This window comes from Acinonyx jubatus, chromosome B4 (assembly GCF_027475565.1).
Source record: "Acinonyx jubatus isolate Ajub_Pintada_27869175 chromosome B4, VMU_Ajub_asm_v1.0, whole genome shotgun sequence".
NCBI classification, from domain to species: Eukaryota; Metazoa; Chordata; class Mammalia; order Carnivora; family Felidae; genus Acinonyx; species Acinonyx jubatus.
In genome coordinates this window covers 113,425,821-113,445,097 of record NC_069387.1, presented here as the reverse complement: position 1 = coordinate 113,445,097, position 19,277 = coordinate 113,425,821, and the positions used below count along the sequence as shown (strand labels likewise).

Genomic DNA, 19,277 nt, shown 5'->3' with positions numbered 1-19,277 from the left:
CTGTGAGATCATAACCTGAGCCAAAATCAAGAGTCGGACACTTAACTGACTGAGCTACCCAGGTGCCCCAGTACAGACCACACTCCTAACACACAGTTCCGCCAGGAAACGCAGAGCTGGGGTGGGAACAGGGGCTGGTGTTTGGTGAGGTGAGAGGCAGGAGGAGATGACTAGATCTTGAAAGTTCAGAATGCCAGAGCAATTCTGAAGGAATAACGTAAATGGGCCATTCATCATCACAGTTCACAATATTGGGGAAGTGAAGTGGACTATATTTCTCGAGCACCAAGATACCATCTTCGTAATCCAGCTTTGTATTAATAAGGCATACTAAAAAACATGTCTAGAAAGCCCTCAACATGTACCTATTATTCTTTTCCCAAAGTTGTGATTTGGGTTTTCATCCATTAATACTCAATTGAAGCAAACAGCCCCTGAAAGCTGAGAGTCTGCCGCCTGATGAGACGCCTCAGGGAGTAATTTCTCTGACAAAATCAAACAGGACACTTACCAAAAATGACAATCACGAGCAAGACGGGAAGCACAATCAGGAAATACCAAGTGGTGGGAACTGTTTCCTGTTCAACATAGAGCTCTAAGTTTCCCAGTTTGACCTGATGAGACAGAGTGTCATTAGACTCAGTTGAGTTGGGTGCCATATTTATATACACCCTTTTTCCTCCAAATCATTTTCCCCAAGATGCAAAAAGAGGTGACGAGCTAGGTAGGATATATGAATTCAAGTCCCACCTCGGGCAGATTAGCTATGTGATCTTGAGCACATTGAGAACATTCACTGTGCCTCAGTTTCCAGATATGTCAGTTGAGGTACACTGACTACACCTGGAGATTTTAGAATTTAGTCCTCTTTGCCATAGGGGTTTAACTTAACCATCCGATCCTTAACTTTCCTCATCTTTAAAATGAGATGTGGGGTTGTCTCTTCGTAAGTTTGTCACGAAGACTAAATGCACTTTATCATTTAAGTAGGCTCACGGCAGTCCTGCTCAAAACTCTCCAGTGGCTTCCCAGAGCTCAAGACCAAGCCCTTGCTATGGCCCACAAGGTCCTAATCATCTTTGACCTCTTCCTGCTCCCTCCATTAACTCTCCAGCCTTCTGGAATATTCCCCCTGCTCAGTCTGCTCTAGCCACACTGGTCTCCTCGTAGTTCCTCAAATGCACCAGGCAGACTCCAGACTCAAGACCTTTGCAGCTTGCAGTTCCATCTATCTAGAACCCTCCACACCCCAGAGAACCCATGGCTCATTCTCTCTCCTCCTTGAGGTCCTTACTCAAATGTTATCTTTCCAGAGAGACCTTCTCTGCCCACCATTGTAAAACTTGCATCGCTGCCCGCTGCTTCATTTTTCCCAATGGTGATCACCACCACCTAACACATTTTTAAATTATTTCCTTCACTACATGCCTCTTCAGGTAATGTCCACAAAGACAGAATTTTGGGGTCTGTTTTCTTCTCTGCTGTGTCCCCATCTCAGTATAGGCACTCTGGAACCATCTCATCAACAAAGAATACTAGCACCGTTCTTCTCAACCAATGTGACATGTGGGAGCACTTGTAATCTCAGTTGGTGCTCTTGATTTATAATAATTACTACCCTCTTTACCATACAGATGGACAAAGGGAGGCTCAGCAAAGCCAAGTGACCTACCCAAGGCCACACAGCTATTAGCCGGTGCAGCTGGAACATGAACACATCTTTTTTTTTGGCTTCCAGTCTGATGTTCTTTTTCCTTGACCTTTATTCAATATTTATGACTACAGGTCATAAAGCATTTTTTTTTTTTTGGTATAGACTGTGAAGAGCCTCATATGGCATGAACACCATAAAGACAGACTTCTAATATGTTTCCTCTCCCAAGGGTCTCACATCTTTATTGTGGGACATAAATATAACCGTGATGGGACCCTCAAACATGTCAGGGAGAGATGAATTGCAAGTGTGCCTTTGTGGTGGAGGAAGTGGCCCACGACACATAGATTATCTGGTCTCCATCAGAATCTAATGCTGCTTTGAGTATGCTGGGAATCTGCTAAGACATGTCACTGCCACATTTGGGGAAAGAATGACAGCTCATTCGTCAGTGGTCTAGAGATTCCGCCTGCAGATGCTACAGTCCAAATGCATGGCTAGAACAAAAGCTATCAAGACTCATTAGTATTATAGACAATGGTGTGTTCAATGCTTTGACATTCCAATAGGCACATGGATGGATTCTGCCAGCTATTTTGTAGGAATTATGCTTGTGCTCGCAATACAAGCTTTGTTTATCTGCTATTTAAAGTGAAGATCTAAAGATCCATGGCAGATTCCACTCTGGCTTCTGTTTAGCCAAGGAACTGCCCCAACTGAGGTAAGACCAATAGGTAGGGCTGGCAGATGACTCACACGGACTTTCTTGGAAGAGGTGTCAATGCTGTTTGCGTTCGTAATGCCTTTAATTTTGCAAAGGATGATGGTGAGATCTTGATTTCTAGTAATATTTTCGAAACTGCAATTTAATTGCTTATTTTCCCCATGGAAGAGGGTGATTTCAATGTCTGTCTTGGAGATGTTGAAGTCATCATTTTCTTTCTGGGAAGAGCAAAGAGGAGATGGAGAAATCAGGGCGCACAAGGGAACCCACAGACACGAGCACACCTTGCCAGTCGCGAAGGGCAGGGGGCACATCCCACCCGAGATAAGTGAGAAACATACTTGAATTTTCACTTCCAATTCTGTGTCCCCCTCGGGTTCGACCCGACACCCTGTGAACCTGGGGTCCTCAAGATACTGCAAGCTCCCACAGTCCAAGTAGGTCTCCTGGACTCTCAGCTTCACGGTGACGTTGGCCCGCGCTTTCGAACCCTTGAAGCTGGGGGCTGAAAACCTGCAGGAAGTCGCTATACAATATTCAGAGACCTGAAGGAGGAGAAAAGAGCAGTTTAACAACTTTGTCACTGAGTCCTAGCCCTAGGATTTAGGAGAGAGGCGACCCAGACAACTGAATGGCTTTGTGCTTCCAATGTCTCATCTACGAAATGGGGACAGTGATACCACCTCCCCCCCTTCACAGGGCTGAATTAACCCAAAATCAAATCAAATGAGATGAGGGCCTGTTAAACGAAATGGGGGTTAAAGGAGATTGCATGTGCAAACATGCTTAGAATAGTGCCTGGCACACAGTAGGTACTCAACGAATGCTAGCTCCTATCACTGTGGACATTACTAGTGATAATGAAAGCAGCCAGGAGGTTATGCAATGGAAAAAGGGTGCACAGGAAGAAGGAGGCTAGAGAAAGAGGAAGACTTTGCACCAAAGGGTCTGTGCGCACTGCGAGCCCTCAAGGCGTGTTGTGAAATGTGGGCAGGGAGGGGACCGTCCTCCAGTGAGGCCATGTACACTACCGACTGCATCGCTCCTTGTGGAGGAGCCTTCAGCGACACTTAGCAGGTATCACTGGCCGCAAGGAGGCAAAGGCTTTGCAGATCTAACGAGAAGTAGGGGAAAACAAAAGCAAAAGGGACAACGTGACCCCCCCATGAAAATGCAGAGCATGAAGACTGGAAACAACGCAGAAAGTGTGGCCTGCTTTACAGGTTTATTTATACAAAACATAAATATGGTCATTTTTAGGTGTGCAGAGAGACGGGCAGAGAAAGTTGCTGGAAAAGAGATTGGTAAAGGTTTTAAAGAAGAACAATAATATGGGGCGCCTGGTTGGTTCAGTCAGTGGAGCGTCCAACTCTTTATTTCAGCTCAGGTCATGGTCTCTTGGGTCATGGGTTCGAGCCCTGCGTCGGGCTCTGTGCTGACAGTGCAGAGCCTGCTTGGGATTCTCTCTCTCCCTCTCTCTCTGCCCCCTCCCCCAGTTCACATTCTCTCTCTCTCTCAAAATAAATAAGTAAACATTTATAAAAAAAAAAAATAAGGAAGAGCAATAAAGGCCGCTTGGCTGGCTCAGTCCATGAATCATGCAACTCCTGATCTCAGGGTTGTGAGTTCGACCCCACGTTAGGTGTAGAGAGGACTTAAAAATCAAATCTTAAAAAAAGGGGGCAATAAAACTTGTGAAAAAAAGTTTGCTAGGTGACGAGCTTTCCTGTTTGTTATTTACTTTCTAATATTGCAGTTGAAAAGAGAGGGTAGGGGGCGCCTGGGTGGCGCAGTTGGTTAAGCGTCCGACTTCAGCCAGGTCACGATCTCGCGGTCCGGGAGTTCGAGCCCTGCATCAGGCTCTGGGCTGATGGCTCAGAGCCTGGAGCCTGTTTCCGATTCTGTGCCTCCCTCTCTCTCTGCCCCTCCCCCGTTCATGCTCTGTCTCTCTCTGTCCGAAAAATAAATAAACGTTGAAAAAAAAAATTAAAAAAAAAGAAAAGAGAGGGTAGGATGAGGCCATAGGTGGGAAGATCTGATGCAAAGATCTGGACAAACAAAACCCCCTTCCCCTTGAACCCCTCTCCAAATTCCAGCCCTAGATCTGTTGTTCACACTTCTGGCAATATTATGAAACAAAAAATGGTGCGTGTGTCCACATCACAGAGACGTAGCCCGGAATCAGATACGAGGCAAGGCCCGGAACTGGCTCTGGCTATGTCAGGACGTGGATGCGTGTATGACAGGGACGTAAGGAAGACTCGGGAAGGCCATCTGCACTTAGGCCTGAACCCACACTGGTCGCAAACAGGGCCAGGTCTGTGGCCGTGGGCAGACCTTCCAGCTGTGGCAGGAAGTGGTCAGGCAGGAGAGGCTGCTACCTTCACATGTCTCATTAAGGAAGGAGAGAAAGGGGGAGAGAGAGTGGGGAGAGCATCTGAGAAGTAAATTAGAAGTACACTCAGAGGCCCCAACCTAGATCTGAGAAATCTATCATTTTGTGTGATGAGGCCCGTGTGTGATTTGTGGCGGTGTGAGAACTGGACAAGGGCCAGAGACCAGACCCCCTGTGTGGGGAAATGCAAAGTCAGAGGAGGCGAGGTCGGAAGGAACGGGACCAAACCAGACCATGGCAGGAGCAGGAGTACATGACAAGATTTCTGGGGGCTCACGCAGGTCACTTGGCCTCCGAACCACAGCTTTCTCAGTACGATGGGAACCCCGCCACCACGTCTGCACAAAAATGCTATTCTTCTAGATATCTCACCCTCACCCCTCACAAGGCATGGTCACACATAGTCCTAAACATGGTCGTGTTAAAGTGCCTCCCTGCAGAGCCCACGTGGAGGAAATGGAAGGCCTTGTTGTCCCAGGCTCATTCCTCTCTCCTCTGTGCCACAATTGGAAATACTCAACCACAAGGAGAGGGTCTTATTATTTCCATTATGGCCCAGATGGTGTATACCATCCAACAGGAAAAAGCTTGTAATATCACAAAGGCACAGAAATAAAAGATATTTCCCAGTAGATGTTAGTGTGATGAAAACAAAATCATCCCTGAAAACTACTATTATTACAAGGTAGCTGAAGACTTACATTTATGTTTCCTTTTAACTCATGTGAAATGATTAAGTTGTCAATTACGTCAAAATTTCTGCCCAGGATGGTTATATTTTGACCACCACTGCAAAGAAAAAAGCAACAATAGGAGTTTCATAGTAAACATACAGGAATTTTGCATTTATGAGCAAATCTATCATTTTATTCACACATTAAACCCAGTTATATTTAGAGCCAAGTAATACATTTTAATTTCAAATGCAGGACGATTATAGACATCTTTTAATGACACTGACCACAAATGCGTAGTTTTCAAGATACATAAATATAAAAATTCAGGTCAGATCTGGTTTTAATTCTAGGAAAATGCCCAAATTCTTTAACAGAATTTTGAGTCTTATTATATCATGTTGCCACATCTAATCAGATCATCGGCTGTACCTTGAAAAGGTTTCACTAAACAGAATTTTGTTTGATTGCTGTTTAATCTATATTAAGATCCTTCAATCTAACAATTTTCAAAATCAAACTCCCAACCTACCAATTATACTTTATTTAGGGAGATAGGGAACATTTTGGACAAGGTAAAATTATAAATGACATTAAAACTATAAATTCCCATTTGGTAGACCATATAAATAACAGCTACGTTCCCTCTCTCCAAAACCAAGCCAAATGATTTCACATATTCTCAGCACATAATCACATATAAGCAAAGTGGTCATTAGATGTGAAATAAACAGCTGTCCCCAGCTCCGGCTGCCCTCACACCCCCATTCATGTAGGTCATTCCAGGGGACAGGAGCCTGGGAAGGTCAGCTCTGTTCGCCAGCCGGGCCCAGGATGACAAGACCGGGAGGTGAGCCTGGGCAGGCCAATTTGTGTAGGGCAGAAGGAAGACATTAAGCCCTGAACCTCCAGTCACAAGGCGGTGGGGGGAAGGGTCGAGCTGGCCTCATGCCAGCCTGTCGTCGTTACTAGAAAACGTGCTCTGCCAATGGCCAGACTGCCGAGCCACATTCTTGGCCAGGCAGACCTCAGAGACGCAGGCACAGAATATCACAGGTGACTGGACATTAAGAAGCCTCACACAATCACTATGTTTGCATCTGAAGCTACTGTTCTATGTCGACTATACCTCAATTAAAAAATAATAAGGAAGCCTGATTTTATGGCAAAGCAGAACACTGGTGGTTCAGAGCACCGCAGCCTGGACCCAGACGGCCTGGGAGCCCAGGCAGGTTGTTTGAATGCTCTATGCTCGGTTCCCCCATCTGCTAAAGGGGCTATTCCTTCGGTGAGGATTAACTGAACTACTAGATACACCACACGAGGCACGTGGGGACTGTCACCTCAAGGCTCGCTTTGACTGATAGGAAGGATTTAGACCCAGAGCAGGGAGTGCAATGCTAGAGGCTTGGTTGGGGAATTTCCATCTTTCTCATGCCACTGTCAGAGGCACAAGTGTTGACGTCCTGACCCCCTACCCTAGTCCCTTGGAATGGGGCCGCATGTGGAGATAGGTTCTTTCGAGAGGTAATTAAGATGAAATGAGATCATGGGGGTGGGCCCTAATCCAATAATCTGACTGGTGACCTTATAAAAAGAGATTAGGACACAGACAGTCACAGAGGGAAAACCATGTGATGGTACAAGGAGGTGACCATGTCTCCACAAGCCAAGAGAACAGGCCTCAGAAGAAACCAACCCTGACATCCACTTCTGACTTAATCTTAAGTAACAATACTATACGAGAAGTGTTTTTCTCCTGTGCTTTTCTTTCTTTAAAAAAAAAAAAAGTTTATGTATAGTTTCATCTCGACAGTACTTTGAAAACTAGTTTCATGCTGTGTTGGTGAAATATCTTATTATGAAAACTATCGTCAGGGTCGTATTCCAAATCTGAATGTGAATTTAAAATTCAACGAGGCAGAGGACTGTTTTTATTTTACGTTTTTAATATATAGGAATCATCTGGAAGAGTTTATTTTAGAATGTCAATCTCTCTTAGGGAGTATCTTCGAAATGTAGGTACTGCTTTTCATTTCGATAGCTCCCGATATCTCCTCAAATAATTCAAAACAGTGTACCCAAACCATTATGAAATGAAAGATGGAAGAGAGAAGCTCAGTGTCATGGGCAGGAGCGAGGCGTGGTACCTTTGTATCAGGAAGGTAGGCTAAGAATGGATACCACAATTCAAAGACCATTGTGAAGGGCAAAAGATCATACAACCTGAAGAGAAACCAGAGTGCGAGCAAACGTTTTAGCCGTGAGTTTCCTGGCAGCCACAGCTCAGAGTAAAGCAGGACGTGCTCCCAGTATTCACGGTGACAGTAAGAAGCAATCTGCTGGTCAGGAATATGTTTGGTTTCTAGGAATAAATCCTAAGGGGAATTCCGGGAGAGGAATTTAGATAGGACTATTATTTCTGTATTTATTTGTGGAAAACCCATGATCTTTACGCACATGGCCCCTTTAAACACACTGACAGAAAGACAGGAGTCTAGAAAGCACCTGATCCAGGTGGTGGCAGGATATATGAGGGAGCAGTGAGGCAGAGCAATATATGACAAGGGTCCCACAGATGTACAGTTCCCGCCGTCGAATTGGATACACACATCCTTCATTTCTTTTCGGCTTGACGGTAGAGAGAATTTCATATGGGTGTCATTTAGCACGTGGCTGACCTGTATTCTAGAAAGGGGCAGAAAAACAACTCTTAAGTGACACAGACACGGAGCACAGTTGTGTGCCGAACATGACGGCGTACGAATTTTACTTGAACCGCAACAGTTCACAAACTATCAGAACAGCCGCACGTAAGTGCGGGTTCATCAGGGGCCACTTACCACGGTGGGGATCATCTGGGGCAGGGTTCCTCTTTCTTTTTTCATTTGTATGTTTTTATTTGCAAATGTCCCTTAGAAGTGGGGAAAGGAGATGTAACCAGTTCCCTTAAGAAGTCCTATCAGTGGAACATGGACTGTGCAGGGTTTCCTGTTAACGTTGTTGGGTTTGAGAATGGCACGGTCCTTATCTGTGAGAGACATATACTGAAGTAGGTATGTGTCAAGGGATATGGTGTCTGGGAGGTGCTTTTAAAACCTCCAGCTACCCATGCTCCCCTCCTCTCCAAAAATGAAACCAGACTGGCAAGGTGTTGGCAAGTTTGGAAGCTGGAGGATGGGTATGGAGAGGTTCACCGCGCTCTTGTCTCTTGGGTATGCTTGGAAATTTCCACAAGGAAAAGCGTAAGAAAAAAGAAGTCCCAGTTAGACGGTAGAAGGGGAGAACTCCGCCCCAGGCAGAGACGGGGATTCTGCCATTCTAAGAACAGAGTGCCCATGACCAAAGTCCATGCCAAGAGCGCAGGGATCTCAGGGTCAATCAGCACCAGAGCCAAGCTGCCTCCCAAGGAGGTCTAGACGAGAAATTAGTTGGGAATATCCTGGGTGCTCCTGACATCCACAGGGCATGCCCTTGATGCCCCTCGGGAGTCAAAGCAGAGCCTTCTACAACATTCCCTCTGTAACCTGCACTTCCTCAGTACATCATGTCTACAATGACCCTCTAAAGCAAAAGATCACTAAGACTGGGTTGTGCTGAATAATTCTCAGCATGATTATGCTACGTGCGAATCTACTGTTACTACTTATAGGATATGCACATGATTATTAACATTAATGCACATCTCCTTTAAGTAGTAATAATAGATCCTAACATAAGGCGAATTCAAAAAGCATCTGAGTCAGTGTGCATTTACACTATGTCAGATTTACATCCTAAGCTTTACATTCAGAGCAAAGCTCTAGGAAATTCATCGTAAAATGGCTAATCATTAAAATTCAAACTTGTTTATAAATTTTGGAAGGAGAGAGGTGGAAATGGGGGTCATTCCACTATTATCCTCGTATTTTTCCCTTCAGAATAATTAGGCATTTGAAAAATACCATATTAAAGGAGTGTGGGATTACGGCATGAACTCAGATATAGGATTAACTGGGTATTATGTTTACTGCTTGTGAACTTGGGTTCACCACTCTGATGTGGTTACTGAAATGCTACATGCAGAAAGGTCTCTGAGTCGTTTAATTGAATAACTGCAGTATCTCAAGACACATTCGGAATTGAAATGAGAACATAAAGAGTCAAAAATAGGGAAACGCTCTGAAAACCGGCTTATTTGCCAGTGAAGGTGATTGCCTTTCAGTGAATCACCTTCACTGGCAAATTCACAGGTGTCTAACTTCACAGATTTCAACACAAAATGAAAGATTTGCGCAGGAAGGTATTTAGCCAGGATCAACGGTACCAAAACACCTATGCCGCATAGATACAGCCGCTAATGTGTGCTTGATAATTCTGGTAAATGGCAAAACAGAGTGGAGCTACCAATGAACAGCTTTCTCCATCAAGATGACAGACATCCTAAATTTACTGTTAGGAGGGGAAGAGGATGGCAGTTATATGCAGCAAATGAATTAAAACAGAAAATTCAGTAAATAAGTGTGGCAGATTAAAATGCTGTGCAAATCTGTTTTAGTAGTTAAAACTCAAAACACCATGCTTCAGCAGATTGTCTTTGATGCATTCCCATGATGAGAATGAGCCCAGTATTCTACTTCATATAAACTGCAATGTCTTCTAACTTCAAATCAACCCAAACTTACAAAAGCTAGCAAGCAGGAAACCCAAATTATCTGTTGTGTTATTATTATTACATCTCTTTTGGGGGTAAGATTTGCACAAGGGTGTCAGTGAGACACGGAAATTTTTTTTTCTCTCTCCAGGTTTCGTTGAAAGGACAAGTTAGGGGGAAAGAAGTCATAGAAATAATGATGGTCAAATGGTACACTGACCAGATATCTGTGTTGGGGTGTTTGGTCTTTTTTTTTTTTTTTAAAAATACTAATATATGTTCCATTTAGTTATTAGTTGAGCCTGAGACCAATCCAGTAAAGAGAAGGCTACAAGGAATAATAGAACATGCCAGAACGTTTCTTTTTTCAGCTTTGGGTAATACATCGGAAGAGCTGTCATAGTTTTCCATCAGATTCCTAAGTATGCAACTATTTTTCTAAGTGCATCAGCTTCAAGATGATGTCTGTTACTCAAAATACTTGATTCTGGTAATGGAAATGAATCAAGACCTCAAAGAGGCAACATCCTGAAATTAGTGGGTTCTGAGGCTTTGGGGGCTTAGAGGGGACAGATTTTCTCACAGTTAGCTTCCAAAGTGGTGTTTAAATTATTCTACTTATTAAAATTATGTGATAACAAATATGTAGATGAACTGCGCACTTTGGCACGTGGCAATACTTTGAAAAGATTATAATCACAATGATACTCTTTTGGCATAAGTGAAAGCTTTTTACTATATTACCAAGGATAAATTCCTATGATTTCAACTCACACGTCCTTATCACAAGTGCTGGTTCCTTTCAGGATCATTGTAATGTTGGATGCCTGGCTAAAGTTTGCTCCCGTGACGATCACGTTACTTTTCCCTAAAGTCGATATTTTCCGTGGCTCGATGGACTTAATGTAGAAGACCTGTTGGAAATAAAGATTAACACACAAGATCAAAGCGAAGAAGTGGCATTGTTCCAAAAAATCTGTTTACGCGCTGCAGTTCGAAGAAATCACTGGGAAATTACGACATTTTGCAAACACAAGCAGACAGTGTTTAATGAAATCAATGAATTCAAGGAAGAGTGCTGAAGATTCATGTCTCTCAACATGCGACAGCATGAGGTCAAACCAATTAGTCTTTGTCTCACAAGACAGTTGAAAATACAGTTGAAGAGTCTGACATTCTGTCTGAAGAGTGAGATCTCACTGGTGTCTCAAAAATGCTCACGGCCTCTGGAGGCTCACAATATAACAAAATGAAGAAAAAGACAAGGAATCCACTGATGATAGGCCAACAAGAGTTATCATTAAGCTGGAAGAAATGTTATTCTGGATAAATTTAATTCCCAAGAAAGCAGTGTCTATTTTTTTTCAGTTTTTTTTTTTTTTTCCCCAGTTAGGCTATTTGAATCAAGGGGTATACTGCAGGGGAAAACCTCCAGAAATCAACTTGTTCAGTCACCTAATACCAAGTACTTGGATGCCAAACCACTGTGGTCAACAGTTTCCTCTCCACGGCACCCATTATAACCTTTATCAGGCCTTTCTTTATCACGAAAATTTCCCATGCGATAACCTGCTCCCTGAGGCCCCATATCATGTAGACTTTTGCACCTGACTTCTTTCCTTGCAAAGCCTGATTAAATTCTCCTTAAAAAGAGTGGGGGGGGGGGGGCTTTATTTGCTGGTAGGAATCACTTTCCTTTCAAAGACAAGACAATCGTGATTTCTTTCACTTTTCTTCTCCAGATGTCACCATCTCTCATTTTGATCATTCTGTCATTCTTTGTACAGACCACTCCCCAGCACATCTGTATTCTTCTACAATATGGTGACTAAAACAGGACAGAAAAATTCTCTCCGGCCAATATAAAATACAGATCTTCAGCACCAGTGCATTTCATAGTCACACTCTTGACATTTGAAGACAACCCCCAAGTCCAGAGACGCATAATCACGTGATGATGCCAACTGTAGCCACGTAGAGGCTAAAATCTAGGAGGAAGCCACTATGGCACTGGGAGAGCATCAGTTGTGCCCAACGCCTGTCTACCGCCTGCTTCTTGAAGCAGCCTCATATTCTTTGCTCCTTTATATGTGTAATGCTCATCATGATGGACTTGCCGGGCTGTTTGGGCTGCCCCTTCTGCTGCGAGGGATGTTTTATTCTGTTCCTCGGCAAACACACGTGCTATATGGTAGAGCGGTCACCATCGCTCATTATCACTATGGATTGGTTCTGCAGGTTGAGGTAAATTCATCGTTAATGTCATCACAGCCATGATGTAAGGTGACAGAGAATTGATTTCGGTGGCAGAATTTATTTTAATCACTTAGTAGAGGACTTTAGTCCCATATTTATAGAATCATGAAGGGTCTGAAAGGGTCACTTTAATTATTCTGTTATACTTGACTGCCTTTTATGGGGGAAATTATCTGCACGAGTGGTACTTGGAATGGGGGGATTAGCAAAGACTTCAAGATAAATCCCTTGCAAATGTCAAGTGTGTGCTATATAGCAGAAGGCTTACTCTTCACTCTGACATGGTGACAGCTAAGTGAACAAGTATTTATTGAACACGTACAGGGTCCCTAGAACAGTGCTAGGTGTTTGCCTGTAGCAAGCCAAATCCAGTCCATCGTCTGCCTTCGGATGGCCCGTGAAAAAAATGTCAAAGAAGTAATAATGTTCCATGACATGTGAGAATACATGAATTCTGATATTAGTGTCCACAAAGAAAGTTTTTCTGGATCACAGCCACACCTGTTCATTTACGTACTGCCTGCGGCTGCATTCGCACTACAGGCACAGAATAGTTGTGGCAGGGACCGCGGGGCTCCCAAAGCCTAAACCATTCACTGTCTGGCTCTTTGTAGAAAAAAATGTGCCAACCCTTGCACAGTACAAGTCCACTGCCCTTCTTAAGGAGGCAAGATGGGACTGTGTTTCGTTTTGTTTTATGTGAATCCCAATGAAGACTCACATACACATCTAAGTCGGCCGAGAGCCCCACGTTTCTTTCCGGACAGCCCTTCTGGATTCCTGTGTTTATACTGTGATATCTCCTCAAGCAAGATGTTCGAACACCCCCAAGTACATGCTACTTCTCTACTCTCAGGAGAGGATAAAAAGACCCTTATAACTAATGTAAAAAATATTTTCAGGGGGTTATATTTTGCTCCTTAAATGGTTCTGTAAACACCATCAGAAGACCCACCACGTTGCCTTATTAACTTCTTATTTCTCCCTGAGCAGAGACAGCCCTGCTACTTCAAAAGGATTTTATTTTTAAACCTTATTGTTTAGAGAAGTTTCCATTGGCTGTCTACGATGAAATCCAGCCCGGTCTGTCTCTTGAAAGCCGATGCTTCCAGTCTATTTGCAAAGAGGGTCTGATTAGTTGTCCTTTGTTTGCTTGGAGAACCTCTCTTAATGTTAATAAGTGAGTTAAAGAGCCACCAAGAGGACCTCATCAAATCAACTGTGCAGGTGTACAAGGAAAAAAAGAAAACGAGAGGGTAGCTATATGGCTGTCCTGTATGGCTGCAACAATTCTTAGAAATATAACGTTTTCTATTTTTACTACTAAAGGTTTTTGAAAGTCCTCTACAGACAGAAGGCAAAGAATGATCTCCCAACAAATGTTTCACACACTTATTGTAGATCTATTTTGTATTTTAATCAAGAGTTAATTTCACAGCCTGGCGTGAAGCAGCGGGCCCAGGAGCTGACACGTAGAAGGGGTTAATTTAAAAACATAATCTAGTTTGATCCGAAAAGACACTTCCTTAAAGCCTTACAGTGAGATCCTGCCCTCATCTTAGGTCCAAGAATTTCCATATGTCAAATCAAAATGCCTCTGACAGCAACCTTCACAACCTGTGTTGTCCAGCGATTAACCTCAGAATAGTCTACTTCCTGTCAGCTACATTTTAAAGACATAAGAGTTATTTCTAAATGGCTGCCCAATTGTAAATTATTTAATAAGGTCCTACGAACCTGGTCGCTCATGAGTTTAGATCACTCCCTATTTTGTATATGAGAGCACATTAGAAACTGGTTAATTCGGTGATTACAGAATACCCGGCTATTTTTATTTTTTTAAAACAAAGTCATTCTAAGATATTGGAAACAGCACAACCACTAAGAAATAGTTATTTCTGAAAAGGTCTAAGAGGATTGCTTCTGACAGTAAGAGTACTTTTTTTGTGAAGTCTGACGTCAACACAATTCAAATTACCATGACATTAATGGAGAAAATACTGCTATGATTGAAAAGAATATGGGAAAGAGGTGCATTAGGAAGGCTCAGTTTATTAAGACCAAATTGTACTCTATTAATCTGTTTAAAAAAAAAAAATCTGAATATAGCAAAGCTCTCTGTAGGCTTGGACCTGAATCGACACTCAGTAAAACGTCTCTCAGAGTTTCACTGGTGAAATTAGTTCAAACAGGACCGCATAAAAAGTCACATGGATTCAAAACCAGCTGGAAATCTGAAACCAAAGGACATTAGAGAGATGAAAGGTAGCACAACTAATTAAAGGAAAGTGTCCTGTAGGGCCCTACAGGGGTGAATATTTGGTTCGGAATTATTTAACATCTTTATTAATGACTGAGAAGGATGGAAGTAATGCATTCATGAAATGTATAAATTGAAAAGAACAGTGACCGGCAGCAGTGATGGGCAAAGTATAAAAGGAGGTGAGACATGGAAAGAAAATCCAACGCCACCAAAGAAAAATTAGAGCACTAGATAGAACAACATGGTCCTCCGTCTGCTTTGCTCGGCCCCCAGGTGAACGCTCCTTCATGGGGTCCCCAGTAGAGGCCCCAGGAAACTTGGAATGTAACCTCCAGTTGGTCCCAGGAAGGACCAAGGGTCAGAACGGCAACTGAGATGGCCCTTGTGAAGGTCCTGTGCTGAGAGATCAAGGCTCATTTCTCTGACCCGGGGACCCTGAGGTGGGGCCGCCAAGGCCACTCCACAAAGGTGTCACTCTTGGCCACTGAACTTTTTGAATGTGGCAACGCAGAACTGGGCTGGGTGACCGGGACTCCAAGACCAGGGCAGGTAACTCCTTCCCTCCACAGAGACCCCTGACTGCGAATTAGGCTCAGCCACTCCAAATCCACCCCTGTGCTGAGTTTCCAGTCAGCACGTGGTTCTTGCTGCTCCACTCTCCTACGGGCCTCAGTTTCCCATCTTGAGCCTCTTCTCCTCTCCCCATCCTGGAGAGGATACCAGCCTGGCCTGGGTCTGAATCCTCCACTCTGACCACACCCTGACCTCCCCTCTGGAGGACCCTCCCCTCTGGAGGCTTCGATACTAATACACTGCCTTCATAGCCTGTCACCCCACCCATGTCGGCACCACCGATGCCAAGAGAAGCCAATGTTAGTTTTCTCCCTTCCAGATTGACCTTTTCCATCAATATGACATCATTTAATACTTGTTTATATTCAATTGAGATCATACAATGGAGAGCAGTGGTTAAAGCCGGGGGCTCTGGAGTCAGACTGCCTGGGTTCAAATCTCTTGCCTATTATTTACTACCTACTTACCCTCTATAAGCCAACATTTCTTCATCTATAAAATGGGAAAAAATAGGTCCATTGTGAGGCTTACAGAAACAGGTATTCTGAGCTCAGGATATAGCATCGGCTCAACAAATACAGGCCACCACTATTTAATTTAGCACGTTCTGGAACTCCTTCTTACATCTTCTTCTGATGTACATACACACTCAACTGCTTCATGAAAATGAATTTTCCTTCCTCCAAAATATTAGAAGTTCTACAGTATAAGCTCCTTGAGGACACACATTGTGACCACCTGTCTAGCACATAGGTGATCAATAAACACATTTTATTAAAAAAAGGTTTTTTATGTTGTATTTATTTTTGAGTGAAAGCAAGAGACAGACAGAGAGAGAGACAAAGCTCGAGCGGAGGAGGGGCAGAGAGAGAGGGAGACACAGAATCCGAAGCAGGCTCCAGGCTCTGAGCTGTCAGCACAGAGCCCCATGTGGGGCTCGAACTCCCGAGCTGTGAGATCGTGACCTGAGCCGAAGTCAGACGCTCAACCGACTGAACCACCCAGGTGCCCCTCAACAACCACATTTTAAACGCACGGGTACATGAACAATTGCAAGTGAATCCCACAGCGCCTCGCATGTGCTACGCCCATAGAAGCTACTCCACAAGGTCTATATTAAACTTAATTTCACTTTTAGAGGCAAGGTCTCTGCAAGAGTCAGTGTGGATTACCTGTGAGAAATTAAAACTCATATTCAGAGGTGGAGGAGGATAAGAAGAGGTGGTACAAGGAAGAAAAAGTAAGAACCACGTGAACGTAAATCCCCCAAGAGCAGGAGACGTGGCTTCGTAGGGTGTATTTCCACCCTAGAGAGACAAGCACACTGCAAGGAATAACACATATTACAGCCACACCGTATCATCGATCTTCACATCCTTTCTCTGAGAACAGGAAAGAGAGGGCAGCCACCTCTTCTCACAGCAGGTGGAGGCACCAGATAGAAGACTGTTTAAGAAAAGGAAGGAAAAGAGGTGAGTGCCAGGCGACAGGGCCAACCGTCTGAGACAGACCAGCCTTCAGAGCTGAAAATACTTCTCATCCAAAGGGCAAACCCAGGGTTTTGAGTTCATTTCCCTCTTTTGGTGGTACCTTTCCTTAATGCAGCCCCTCCCGGTAAATGACAGCACGTATGGGTAGGTCAGGTGAAGAGACTGAGGATACGATCATGACACTGTGAGGGCAGCAGGCCCAAACCGTGATCCCACCAGGAACCCCATGTCCTAAATACTGTGTCCTTGGACGAGCAAATGCATACATTAAAAGACAAATGTCTCAAGTAGCATCCTACTGCTGCTGAAGAACAAAACCAAAACTCCTATGCCTGGTGTGGAAGACCCCAGAGATTCAGGCCACGGGGTCTTTTAGGTCTTGTGTCCCACAGGTTCCTGCATCCTTCTGTTCCAGGCAATTCAATGACGTGGGGTCTCCTATAATAGATGCCCTGGAATTTTCTGGCAACCCACTATACTTTTGCCTATGCTGGCCCCTCTGCTTAGAACACTCACTCCTCTGTTTTCATGTGTCTCATCCCTCAACGGTTGGCTGAAATGCCATCTCTGTCTATCAATCCATCCATCAATCAAAGCCCTAACCAACCACACTGATTAAGTGTTTTTAGCTGCCAGGCATTGGGCTTAAATAAACAGGAATGACTAAGACAAGTCTGCAGGCACAGAGAGCCTCTCCGGGTTTGTGTACTTTCTGGTACTTCTCCTATGTTAGTACTTTTTTTTATCTTATATTCTTACTTGTGTACTTATGTATAAGATTCTTGAGACTGACAGAGACACATGTGTTTGATTCGTCTGTGTCCTCCTCTTTGTACCCGTGAAGCTCAATATAATGGTGTCTACTGGGTGCTCAATACACATGTGTAGCAAGAGCCAATCCCAGCTCAGCATCATGAAGCCTAAGGTCGTGTCTGCACCATTCACATCTCCTGTCTCCAGTGCCTGGCAAACAGGAAGCACTCGATACATAGGTGATGTGGGAAGATGCATTGAGAGAAAGTTCTCAGTGGCTTCTCTGCTAGGAAGAGTGTTCAGCACTTCATTTGAGGCCAACACAAGACCCGAACTGGAAACGCAGATTTACATATCCACGTGACAAGGAACGACACTGGTGTATGCCAGAGCATGAGAAATCCCTCCTGTGATCAATACTACTCCATTCCCTATGAACCCAAATCGAGAAGATTCTGTTCGAAGCCACATGTTAAAAAAAAAAAAACATTCCAGGATCAACAAAATACCTTTCTCCAAAGAAAGAAGGGTCATTCACACAGCAGCACTAAAGACATTGCCTGGGCTTTTGGTTATTTTCAGCCAGTTCCTTTAACCACATGGTGTCAAAGGTCAAAAGGAATGGGGAGACACAATGCAGGAAACCAGGATGCAGTGACTTTTTTATAACATAAAAGAAATTTTAAAAGTCATTGCCTGGATCGCCACTCAGCAATAAAAAGGAACACACTATTGACCCATAAAAGGACTGGATGAATTTCCAGAGAATTATGTTGCGTTAAAAAGGCCAATCCCAAAAGGACTCATTTTGGATGATTCCATTTAATTTTTTTTTTCAACGTTTTTTATTTATTTTTGGGACAGAGAGAGACAGAGCATGAATGGGGGAGGGGCAGAGAGAGAGGGAGACACAGAATCGGAAACAGGCTCCAGGCTCCGAGCCAACAGCCTAGAGCCTGACGCGGGGCTCGAACTCACGGACCGGGAGATCATGACCTGGCTGAAGTCAGACGCTTAACCGACTGCGCCACCCAGGCGCCCCTGGATGATTCCATTTAAATAGACTCCTTGAAATGATAAAATTATAGAAACGGAGAACAGATTAGTAGATGCCAGGGATCAGAAAGGGAGAGTGGCAGGGAGGAGGGAAGGGAGTGTGGTGATAGAGCTGTTCTGTCCCTTGACTGTTGTCACTGTCAATATCCTGGTTGTGATATTGTGTTATGGGTTTTGCAAGATGTTACTGTTGGGGGAAAGTGGGCAAAAGATATCGAGGGTCTCTCTTGTTTTCATACAAGTACATGTGAATCTACAATTCCCTCAAAATACAAAGTTTAATTTTTTCCCAAAGAGTCTTAAAAAAGAAAAGTTGGAAGACTCACACTTTCCGGTTTCAAAACGTATTACAAAGCTACAGTAATCAAAACAGTGTGACACGGGCATAAAGACAGACCTACAGACTAGTGGAACAGAACAGATAGCCCAGAAGGAAACCCTTGCATATCTGGCCAGATGGTTTTTGATAAGGGAGCCAAGACCATTAAATAGGAAAAGGACAGTCTTTTCAACAAATGGTGTTGGGAGAACTGGATATCCACATGGGAAAGAATGAAGTTGGACCTTTACCTTATGCCATATATGAAAATTAACTCAAAATGGATCAAACACCTAAATGTAAGAATTAAAACTATATAACTCTTGGGGCTCCTGGGTGGCCCAGTCGGTTGATTGTCCAACTCTGGGTTTTGGCTCAGCTTGTGATCTCATGGTTGGTGGGATCAAACCCCACGTTGGACTCTGCACTGGGCATGAGGTCTGCTTGAGATTCTCTCTCCCTCTGCCTCTGCACCTCCCCTGCCCTT

General features: G+C 43.9%; 1 protein-coding gene across 1 annotated transcript in view; it reads right to left on the bottom strand.

Annotated features, from left to right (window-relative positions):
* The window catches only part of PLXNC1 (plexin C1), a 147,405-nt gene that overhangs the window by 51,582 nt on the left and 76,546 nt on the right, over window positions 1-19,277 (bottom strand). The window contains exons 10-15 of the mRNA XM_027071096.2: window positions 10,855-10,994; window positions 7,956-8,135; window positions 5,475-5,562; window positions 2,720-2,923; window positions 2,411-2,596; window positions 512-614 (exon numbers count right to left, since the gene is read on the bottom strand). Coding sequence (XP_026926897.1) covers window positions 512-614; window positions 2,411-2,596; window positions 2,720-2,923; window positions 5,475-5,562; window positions 7,956-8,135; window positions 10,855-10,994 — 901 coding nt within the window. The remainder of the gene's footprint in view (window positions 1-511; window positions 615-2,410; window positions 2,597-2,719; window positions 2,924-5,474; window positions 5,563-7,955; window positions 8,136-10,854; window positions 10,995-19,277) is intronic.